The sequence below is a fragment of the Daucus carota genome, chromosome 6 (genome assembly GCF_001625215.2).
Source record: "Daucus carota subsp. sativus chromosome 6, DH1 v3.0, whole genome shotgun sequence".
Taxonomy (NCBI): Eukaryota; Viridiplantae; Streptophyta; class Magnoliopsida; order Apiales; family Apiaceae; genus Daucus; species Daucus carota.
This window is the reverse complement of record NC_030386.2, coordinates 14,558,240-14,570,120: the sequence shown is the minus strand read 5'-3', so window position 1 is coordinate 14,570,120 and position 11,881 is coordinate 14,558,240. Positions and strand designations below refer to the sequence as shown.

At 35.3% G+C, this 11,881-nt stretch overlaps 2 protein-coding genes across 3 annotated transcripts; one reads left to right on the top strand and one right to left on the bottom strand.

Annotated features, from left to right (window-relative positions):
- Positions 1–3,818, bottom strand: LOC108224269 (uncharacterized). Of its 2 annotated transcripts, none has more exons than XM_017398790.2 (4): positions 2,828–3,818; positions 1,401–1,538; positions 557–796; positions 1–278 (listed from the first exon to the last, which is right to left on the bottom strand). In XM_017398790.2, exons 1-4 carry the CDS (start codon positions 3,680–3,682, stop codon positions 171–173), a joined length of 1,341 nt encoding a protein of 446 aa, XP_017254279.1. In that variant the 5' UTR covers positions 3,683–3,818; the 3' UTR covers positions 1–170. The 2 variants fall into 2 exon arrangements, with proteins under 2 accessions (XP_017254279.1, XP_017254278.1); XM_017398789.2 differs by having other exon boundaries at positions 557–805; positions 2,828–3,764.
- Positions 3,819–5,703: 1,885 nt separating this feature from the next.
- Positions 5,704–11,190, top strand: LOC108224488 (uncharacterized). Its single transcript, XM_017399129.2, has 5 exons — positions 5,704–6,187; positions 6,716–6,801; positions 6,897–7,202; positions 7,279–7,362; positions 10,361–11,190. Exons 1-5 carry the CDS (start codon positions 5,837–5,839, stop codon positions 10,806–10,808), a joined length of 1,275 nt encoding a protein of 424 aa, XP_017254618.1. The 5' UTR covers positions 5,704–5,836; the 3' UTR covers positions 10,809–11,190.
- Positions 11,191–11,881: the final 691 nt, after the last annotated feature.

The following is an 11,881-nucleotide window of genomic DNA, read 5'->3' as shown; positions in this document are numbered from 1 at the left end:
TGATGTCAAAATTCTCTTGGCTATTTCACAGCAGTGATCAGCAAGCTCCATTACAAAATGATGGAAATACCTGGTATCCTGACAACTTATTTTTTATACAATACACATATTATTTTCATCAAGTTTGTCCTAGTCATATAGCACAAATCATAAAGAAACCTACCAATTTCTTAGAGCTCGTCTCTGGTGCTATCTTTTGTATCACCAAAAGATGCGTACACTTTGATTATGGACTCATAAATCTCGATTCCTCTCAGGTATTCATCCTTGTTCAGAAACTGCAAAATGAATATACAACAATCAGACACATCACATGGAAATCTCAAAAGCAATTCTATCCTAAAGATCTTTCTACCAAAGCGGGTGCATCGTTTTACCAAAGCGGGTGCTTAAATTTGTATAACATACAATGTCAACTTTTGTTATAGCCAAACATACTATGTCACAACATCATATTTTGCATAAACTTAGTCTCTTGCACATATGAGTATCTCATTCATAAAATAACATTCGAGTTCGACAGACTGATAGATCAGTATATTGTTACAAATACTACCTCGTTGTGGTCATGAAGGAGAATAGGAGTGTTTGCCATGGGAGAAAAGCCAATTGCTGGTAAACCTCGATCCCTAAAGTAACGAGCATCTGTTGAGGCAGGAAAAATCTCGGGCTTTTCAAGTTTCCCATTAGCTTTGGCGATTGCATCTTCTAATAGTGACCACCAATGATTGGATTGATCTGTAGCTGTGAGGATAGGTTGTCCAAACTTGTCATATGCGGAAACCTTCTGCTTAAACTGCCCAAGCTAGTTTCATATAAGTACACGGGGCATGAATTGGAACTTCTATAAGATATTAAAGTGCAGTATTTTGACAAGTTGTTTTACATTTTCGGCCATACAAGTATTATCTATTGTATACCCGCATTTTTATGAGAGGTCCAAGAAAGAAATCCTATAGCGAAAACCATGAGATATGGATACAGATTACAGACATACACACATCTATTGACTTTATAATGGCTTCACAACAAGAGGTGTACGACAGCATGTAATATTCAATATCATCAGAATTAGGGACACCTTAAACAGGCTTTATTGAAATAGCTTACTAGAAACAACTACCACAGGAAAGCCACCAAGGCACATAAAGCTTCAGTTCTACAGTTACAATAAACCATAACTGGCCTTGGAAAGCACGAGGACATTATATGTCTGCATCATTGCGTGTGTGTAATATCTATATACCAAGCAGGAGAACAGAAAGCATATCGAAATAAAAAATTTCCACTTCACATCATCTAACTAACTGGTCAAAAATCATAGGAAAACAAAAACTTTACAGAAATACTGCTGCTGTAAGTACTCAGGAATAGAAAAGAATGCAAGTATGCTTTATCACCTCAAATGTCATGTTACGTGAAGTCGGCGCCCATTCTTCAGCAATTCGTCTCTCCAAGGAAGCTTGATCAGCAGTTGGTGGCACTCGAATATCAAAAGCAGCCTCAGCTTCAGATGGCTGGAGATTCATGACAAAACCCTAGTAGAAAAGAAGGATGGTATTAATATTCAGAACTCCAACGATGCAAAAGCATTAAATTGGGTACACAAAACAGCCAGAGAAACAGATAGAAACAGCATTAACTACAATTTGAGGTCCGTACTATGAATTTACTAATATAGTTACTGTTCCAAAGGCACTTGCTGATGTTGTACGGTTTATAAAATCACAGAGAATCTAAAAGATACAGAGGGATGCTCAATTGCTTTTATGGGGCTTCAAGAACATTTCACAGCCTATCTACCACAAATTCTTCTGCTAGAACTACTACAAGAAAGATATAGACGGCTGCTCAATTGCTTTTATGGGGCTTGGTGATCATTTTACGGCCATTCTACCACAAATTCTTCTGCTAGAACTACTACAAGAAATTAACAAGGTGTACTCATGTTTCAAAGAACAAGTAATTTGTACAAGTTCGTTGTTCCACAAAGTACTGCACTTTATCGTTTATCTTCTCAGTCGTATGAGAACAACTGATCCTAATCAAGATAGATTATTATTATTATTATTTTAACTAATAATGTTAGAAGAGGCAATCTATCGGGCACTTACTATGGCACAACTCATTCAGAGGAAACATGTTTTAAGTTGATAGGATATCCTTATCACCATAAAAGTACGAAAGAGCACCTCTCCACCTTTCAAGTAAACAATGCTTTGTTAATTTATTTGAGATTAATAATGAGCTTAAACCGCAGCCTAATATTCCTAGTGTTCCAGCTTTTACAGATTCTCGCTTACTGCAAGTCATGCAATGCCTGAAGCTCGTAAACTTCACTTGCATTTAATCGGACCATCTAATTGGTAATTATGTTTGTAGATTTCTTGTTTCCTTCAATCTCCCTTTGTCAATTATCTTCTTCATCAACAGAAATCCCACAATTAATAGTTCATCACATTAATAGTTCGATCGCCTCCTGAATCCCACAATTTTTTATATCCAAGTAGCCAATTACCTAATGGTCCAAGTCTTTGTTTTGTTCATCAAGGTTATGAGAACTTAAATTCCCATATTCCAAAACAAGATAATATTACATCCTATAATTTTTTATATGAATTCGTGTCTGCTGGCACATGAATAACGTTCTGCAGCCTTAGTCCAAAAATTATGTATACTTAAATATCTAATGCGCAAAAAAAATTCATAGCATGCCCAACAAAAGAAAAGGGCAGCTTAGCATAAATTCCAAATACAATAAGACGCACATAAAGAATAATGATTATGATTCTCTTTCTCTGATATGATGTGATCAGTATGCACTTACAGTTGGAGACGGAGTGCCAGCTTTGAGGGCTACCATATTTACGGAAACAACCTCGCCTTCAGCCGTCAACCCGGCCTTAACCAAATCAAATTGAGCACCTCTAAACCTCCTAATACTCTCAATACTCTTAAACAAATTCTCCATAGCAGTATTATCATAAAGCTTAGCACCATGTCCAGGAGCACCAGTAGACTTAATAACCAGCCACCATGGAGACCTCTCAGCATAAAACACTCTATACTTCTCATTAGTCGACGGCAACCCCTCATCCAACACAATCCCCACATTCATCCTCTCAAAAACCTCCGAATTCGCAAACTTTTCAGCCCCATCATGCCCTCCAATCTCCTCATCAGGCACAAACGACAAATAAACATCGCGTAAAGGCCTAAAGCCCGAATCTTTAAGCTTCCTAATGGCCTCCAAGTACTGCAACCCTACACACTTCATATCCTGAGACCCTCTAGCATAAACATTCCCATTTTCGACACGGGCCTCAAAAGGGGGCAGTACCCACTTGTGGTCCTCAACAGGGACAACATCAGTGTGTGAATTCAGCAGAATGGACTGTAAAGTTGTGTCCTTTCCAGGCCACTTGAGTATAACAAGGGGCTTCCCTTTCACAAACTCAATTGACTGTGATTCTAAAGACAAAGCCTTTGCTTCAGACAGTATGAAATCAGCTGCTTCATAGTACTTGGGGTTTGGATGGGCTGTGTTTATTTTCAGGTATTGTTGGAATCTTGAGATGATATCATCATCAGTCACTGAAGTTGTCACTGTTTCATCAGTGAAACTGAATAACACAAGTATTAGTAATGCAGAGTACATATGAAAATCTCTTCTTCTCATCATTTTTGTGTTTACTTTCACTTGCAAACACCCCAGATGCTTTTGACCAGAGAGATGATTAGATTAGATCAGATGAGATTTATATTAAATAAATAAATAATTTATTAAGGCGGAAAAAGCAACCTCCGGTAGACTGGTGCCATTGAAATTCCATCTCATCATATTAGAGCCTTTGATTATTATCGACTAATTTTTCTGTTCTAACCGGTAAATTGATTAAATTTTGATTATTCAGTTAATTCTAATCAATTTGATTAATAATTAATCTCGACCAATTGAATTAATTTTTGATTATTTAATTAATCATTCACATTTCAATTTTTTTATAAAATATATGTCTATAAATTATTTCCAAATATTTTATTTTTATGGATGGCCTTTAATGTTCAAATTTCTATTTAGAAATATAAAATATTAAAAATAAATTACAAAACTACTTTTTTATAAAAATCTTAAAATATATGTCAAAGAATGTAAAAGGTACTAAACACATACACATATTAAAGGGGGTGTTCAATTTAAATTTTAAATGATTATTTTTATACATAAAATATGAGATTATTCAGTTTGGATTTTAAAAAATTTATCAGAATCTTGAGGTATTCAATTGAGATTTTATATACCTGACAAAAAAATTGAGATTTTAAATTATGATACAAAATATGAATGTATTCAATCATTATTTTAAATTATACTTAAAAATCCGTATTTAGTTGGGATTGTTTAAAATTCATTAAAATTTAACGATATTTAAATACTGATGAATTTTTTTGAACTTTATAAAGTGATTGATTTTGTAGGATTGCTTAGTATATTTTAATTTTTGTGAAATCGCACATATTTATGAAATTTTGAAGTATTGTACTCAAATTTGCAAAAATTTATATCAACTCCATGATATTTTGTTAAGAATCCAATCAAAATCAAAATCAAATACAATACATTAAAATCCATACATTGAAAACAATCTATGAAAATCTCAATTGAATACAAATTCGTATAAAAATATAATTATACATATGTATATTATTAGTTTTCGTTTGGAATATAACTTTAAACAATATTATATTTTATAATAATCTTACCCTAACTTAGGACGGAGAGTAAGAAATACTAAAATAATAGTAGTTAGGGTGAAAAATGGGGCGGGTTTGGGGCGTGAACTTCATTTCCCAGCCCCGCCCCATATATATTTTCCCTCCCCGTCCCCGCCTCATTTTCTGCATGGATTTATTTTTAATCTCCATCCCCGCCCCACTGGGATTTAATATAATTTCGCCCCGCTGCTATAATATTACATTTTAAATAATCATTTAAAAATTTATTAATTTTTTCTTCAGAATTTAATAAAAATATACGAGGCACATATATTAGAAGAAAAAAACTAAATAATGCATGCATGTCAAATTACAATAACAATATAAGCACACAATCTTTTTTTAGTAACCGTTTTGCATATAAAAATATCAAAAAGAACAGTTTACTTACATAAGAACTTTGTAATACTTTCAAATCTTAATATCTGAACTACTTGAAATACTTCACAAACTAAAGACATTAATGACATAATAGAAAAAGTCTTCATCTTCTCCAAATTAAATAGATTTTAAAATTATAGTTTTGTGTATTATAAAATAATAATATTAAATATAATAAATATGTTATACTAAATATAATAAATATATTATATTAAATATAATTATTTATTTATATTAAATATATGCGGGGCGGGGCGGGAATCCGGCGGGGATTTCACAAATACCATACTTGCCCCATATTTTGGCGGAGCTAAAATCAATCTCTGTCACTAGCTCATTTCTCATATTAGCGGGGCGAATCTACCCCATTGGGACGTGTTCCTATTATTTTTAACCCTAGGAGTAGTGGAGAGAATTAGGATTTAAAGGTACACAATTAATCATATTGAATTAACAATATATGGTCACATAATCTTGATTAAATAGAAAAATAATAATGTATTTACTCGTTATTTTGAGACTCAACTAAGCATGAAATAAGTCCAACTAAGCAATCCCTGACACAAGTGTCTTAAACACCTAGGCGGCCAGGCCACACTCCTCTCCTCCACTCCACTCCACTACACACACAAACACACACACCTCTTCTCTCTCTGATCCGATCAATCAAAGCACAGAAATGAGCACAACAGACTCTCCCCTCCCATACATAAACCCCCACCTCTCCTCCTCCTCCCCCATCCCCGTCTCCGACACCGACAGCTACCTCATCGACTCCACCGCCTCCGGGAGCAACAGCTTCCAGAAGGACACCTTTCTTTCCGCCGAGCCTCTCGACTTCGGCTTCTCCAGGCCTGATTTCCGCCAGGCTCCGCTTGTGGGGACGGTTGATTATTACCAGCGCCATGTGTTTCTGTGCTATAAGAACCCGGATGTGTGGCCGCCCAGGATTGAGGCGGCGGAGTTTGATCGCTTGCCTAGGCTTCTTTCCGCGGCTCTTGCGGCGCGCAAGCCCTTCATGAACAGACATGTTTTTTACTAACCTCCTACTCTTCCTTTCCCAATTTTTTACTCTAATTAGGTCAACACTGCTTGTTTCTTTAGTGAATTGTAAGCTACATTTCGGTGAACGAAGTGTTGTTACTCTTCAAAATGTTGTGGTGAATCCTACTTTTGTTTATAAGTGTTTCCCGGATTGTTGTCGGTGAATTCTCGATTTATAGCATTTCTATGCTAAGAGATTTGTTACTCCTACATTGAAAGCTAACATTAAAATGAAAAATAAAATTAAAAACGGACTACATTGTGAATTGAACTCTTATTATGGGCGATTTGAATTATCGCGAGTCTTTAATCTTCACTACTGGTTTATAGTATTGTACGTGACTGCTGATTTTTACTATTATGAGTCTTGACTAGTGATTTAGTTTTTTCATTCTTGATCTTTGTGGGTGATATGGTTTTTAGTGAAGTTTGTATGGCCCTAAAATATAATTTCATCATGTTGCTGTAGTTGTTTTTGTTTTGATCTTTTTTTTTTTTTCTTATTTCTTGCTAGACACGTTTAACAATATGCGAGGGTCACGATGGGACAGAGACATCAAATGGGGATGTGTTGATTTTTCCCGATATGATTAGATACAGGTTGAGTTTTGTTATGAGTTTTATTACTTTTGGTTTGTGTAGTTACTTTAAATTTAAAATTAAGTTTTAATTTGTTAGAATTGTTTGCGATACAGGAGATTGACTCATTTTGATGTTGACACGTTTGTGGAAGAAGTTCTTGTAAAAGACGGTGAATGGCTACCTGGAACTCCTGAACCACTAAGAGGGTCATACATATTTGTATGTGCTCATGGTACAAGAGATCGTAGGTGTGGTGTTTGTGGACCTTCTGTAGTAGCAAGATTTAAAGAAGAGATAGAATTACGTGGTCTTCAAGGTAAAGTCCATGTCCGTCCGTGCTCACACATTGGAGGGCACAAGTATGCAGGCAATGTCATTATTTTTGGATCGACTATTAGTGGAGAAGCGACTGGTCACTGGTAACTCGTGTACCCTGCTCTTGTCAAATTATTTATGTATACTGTTTTGTTCATACACTGTTTGCATTCCGCGTAGGTATGGGTATGTTATGCCAGATGACGCACCTACTTTGCTTGAGCAGCATATCGAGAAAGGGCAAGTCGTGGATTTGCTTTGGAGGTTGGTCTAAATTGTTCTCATCTTTATAACTCTTTTATGTTGGATGTTTACAGTGTTTTTCACGGTGATGATTAACGTCTTCTTTGGCTAGTTCAAGGCATTACCCATTACTGCTGTAATATTTGTTGTGCTTAATAAAGCAGGAACACCGACATATAGTGCTGGCTAACAAAACCTATTATTTACATAACATTTGTTTCTATTTGATCATTTGCCTATATATACTTCCACACATCCATATATATCAAATTTTGGGTATGAGTGTATGGCACACTACCCAAAGCGTTGGAGACCAGGAGAAGTCTCAGAAAAACAGCAATACGAAAAAGCTTTCATCAGGAGAGAATAAATGGCACTAATCTTTTTATTCAAATGCTTGAGGCTCCATACAATTGAATATTATTGATATTCAGTTTTCTGCTTCAACCTCAATCCGCATGTCACTCTTACCACATAACTGACATATATTATTCTAGGATCTAACAGCATATAATGACCCACCCAATATGAAATGCCTTCATTTTAAATTCATGTGGCAGGTTTTGTTAGTAAGTTTGTCTGAATATGTTCAGCATCTTTCATCTGATGTGTATACAAGGAGGCACCTCACACCGGTAACAATGAAGCACAAACACCTCCTGGCTGAGCACAAAGCATCAGGCTAGGAGTGCCCCACATCCAAGTGGGCGAGGAATACCATATAGATTATATATCCCTCTCTATATGTTGTTTTGTGTTTAGGTTGGGAATTTTGGTAGATATATGTCCAATTACTAAGAATTAGCCTATAGTTTCTTAGATGTGTTATTGTCGGTCTAAGAACATCTTTTAACATTCTCAAAAGCTTAAATAAATAGTCAAACAATTTGGCCTCATAAATAGGCATGAATTGTATTTTTTGCTATGACTTGACTGCAATTCTAAAATATATGTCTGATTTCTGTTTTTTTTATAGCTAGGTCTAACTTTGTAAATTAAAATAAGTTCTAAATATAAGCATTAGGATTAGAATTTTAATGCATATAAATATATATTATGTTTGTAGTACACTTGTATTTTGTGCACTAAAATAATATTATTTTACTTCTCAAGACTCATCTTACTTGTGGTGATTAACATTTACAAATGGTTATTCCTTTTAATTTTTCTGTTATCGAGGGTCTCCTTTTTTATGGGTTTTTTGACTTTCCACTTTGTAGCATGGTTGTCACGTCGGTAAGTCGAAGCGAGTCGATGGACCTTCGGCTAGTTGACTAGTCGATTAGTCGTAGACTAGTCGCAGACTAGTCGGCAAAAAATAATATATTATTATATATTGAATATAATATATATACATTATGTAATTCAGGTTTCCCAAGTTCTGACACCTTCACAATATTATATTCCAGAATCTAAGGAATTAAAGATCGAACACGTGAAGAGAATGACGGAAAAGTGGAAAGAGTTAACAAATAACAACAAAGCAAAGTACTTCTGATCATGTAAAATATGTAACAATTAACAAATTAACAATTGTGTGATACTGTGATGTGTTGTAATTTGTAATTAAGTATGGTACTGGTAGTGCAGTGCACAACAAAATTATACAGAAATAATATATACAGAATTATTTATGCACAATGCAGATTACAAATAAACAGAGCAAAAGCAATAATCTGTAGAATAAAGAGCAGAAATCTGCATAAGTGCAGAACAAACAGTAACAGAAATCAAACTGCGGAGTGCAGAAATTAGAAATACAGAATGCAAGAAACACATAACCAGAAACCATTAACATATCAGTAAACACATTCTGCTGGAAAGTGGAAAAAATAAGAAGTCGGCAATAAAAAAGTCAAAATGCTCAATCTGTAGCTGAAATAGTCGACTAGTCGACCGCTTAGTCGACTAGTCGACTGACTAGTCGACCAGGCGACCGAAATATCGACATTCAGCTAGTCGAAATGTTGAGTCGACATCCCTTCATCGCTTAATCGACTAGTCGCCGACTAGTCGCGACTAGTCGACCGGCATGACAACCATGCTTTGTAGAGCGAAAGAAAGGAAATATACTTACACTGGTAGCTTGGATTTTGTATGAGTTTATGATTGTGTTATACTGTTATATATCTTTTTATTATCTTATTAGACTCTAGACATAAGTTCAAGATATTTTTTGCTTCGACTTAAAACTAGTGCGACTTGATTAATTTTTAGTAAAATCCTACTAATGTCTCAATAGTAATGTCTTAGAGCATCTCCAAGAGTATCTAGTGGTTTCCCTAGAATATATAATAAACAATTCAATTTATAATAAGTTAGACATTATATTGAATGGCAACTCCAACAACTATCCCTATATATGTTTCCTATTATTACTATAATATTAAATTCAAAATCTGTTAATAAGGATATAGTGTAAAAATGGTGGGAAGGAGTGTAAAAAGGTGGGAAGTGAATACTTTATTTTAAAGATGAAATAAGGAATGGTTAGTTGTTACCTATAAGTGAGGAATGAAAGGAGGATCTTAACTTTTTAGGGAATGACTAGGACTCTCTTGGAGTGACATTTTGTACCATATTTCCCAAAATTATAGCCTAGGACATCAGATAGCTAATCTCTTGGCGATGCTCTTATTTCTCTTATGGGGTAGTCATTGGAGTACCTGTTTCATGACACAATGTGACTTGTCAGTCACTTAAATCATTTATATCATATGCCGAAGTATATGCATATATGTGTTTTTGTTATCCAACATAGCCATAGGTTCGCTGTATGCATTTATGTATATATGCAGTCCTAATACAAAAAAAAAAGAGAATAGAATTGTTTTGTTCCGGAATTTGCCCGAAGAAGCATATCTTTGTAGATTCTGTCTAGGACATTAATTGTTCTAGGTATTGCTTTATGTTATGTACTTGTCTTAAAAAAATCTGTCCTCATTGGTTGCTCACTTGTTTGGTTTAAATATATTAGTTATCTTTGCTTGAGCTGATCTTGAATGCAATCTCTCTTTAGGGGACAGATAGGATTATCAGAAGAAGACCAGAAGAAGTCTCAGGAAGTAAGACTTCAGTTAACTGGTGGTAATAATGTGGAAAAAAGCAAAAATGAGACCTCACAGACAATTGAGATCAGTAGCAGTGCATGTCGATCTCAAGTGAAGGGTACTTGCTGTTACCAAACGAATAGCATCTCCCCTTCCTCGTGTTGTCAGGACCTACTTTTGCCTGAAATATCTTATACTGCCGAACCAAGTGCGGAGACAACTACTACTTCTGAAAAGAGAAGTAAGAAACAGCCTTCCCGAAATAATAACTGCCAGGCGGCTCATTCTCGCAAGGTGTGTGCCATGCCAACATGGATTGAGAGCTGGGAACGTGAAGATACCTATGCTACCATGGCTGTTATAGGTGCGGCGGTGTCTATTGTCGTTGCCTATAATTGCTACAAACAGCTAACGTAAGTTTATGCATCCAGCAACCGCTGATGTCTCCTTTAATCTCTGTAGCATAGAAGGGTCCTCCAGGGGAAACCCCACTTGAATGGTAGTTTTTGTATATGCACAAAGAAAATGAGAGTTCAATGTGTCCTGATCTCACCTTGAATTCTATAATACATGAGTAAATATGTTTCCCAGCATGCTCTTTGTTAAAATCTTTGGCGCAGAGAACCTGTACCCGATCATTTCAAATTGGATGGAGGAAATTGCAATTGGTTTACAAAAGCAAATATGAATAAATTTTTTGTTTTGGTTTTATCTGTAATTGTAACTAAATGTGATCATGTTTTAAAGATTGTACATTTTCTTGAAAAGAAATGGAATTGCAAATTAAGTTAATTTGTTACCATTTCTCTCCGTATGGCATTTTAAATGTTACAGTTTTTTATATGTATATGAAACATTTATGGGTCCCGGTTCCCAGCAAGTGATTGCTTGGGAACCGTTATCTAACATATGGTTTTTCCATCGTTAGAGCTGGTCATGACGGTGATAGATTTTTTATGCGTCCAGCGCTTAAAAAGCGCTTGACAATGGACAAAAACAAGCATGATCTCAGTTATTTATGATTCCTCTAACCCTTTTGTCAAGATTACACAATGCTTAAAGACCCACAACAACGCATATTTAACCATTCAAATCATACAATAAAAATCATTTATCAAAATCATGATCTTATAAAAAAATAAAGCTCGCCAAAAGTCTGTAATCCATTGAGTAGTGTTAATGGAAATCCATTGAGTAGTGTTAATGGACGTTTACCTGAGTAGTGTGAACGTGTGATGTGTAGTGTTTGATTCTGGGAATCAATTATGTTCGCACAAACCAGTTGGAAAGTAAAATCACAAAGCAAAGTTTCGCAGGGTAAACGTGGGGAGTATTTTGATTCCGTGATAGTGTTGCTGTTTTTGTCATGTTGTGTTTAAACTATGTCTGTTGTCTAGCGTTTTTTAAGCGTTGGACGTATAAAAAATCTCTCACCGTCTAGCGCTTTTTAACCGCTAGACGCTACGCTTTTTGACCGCTAGATATGTAGC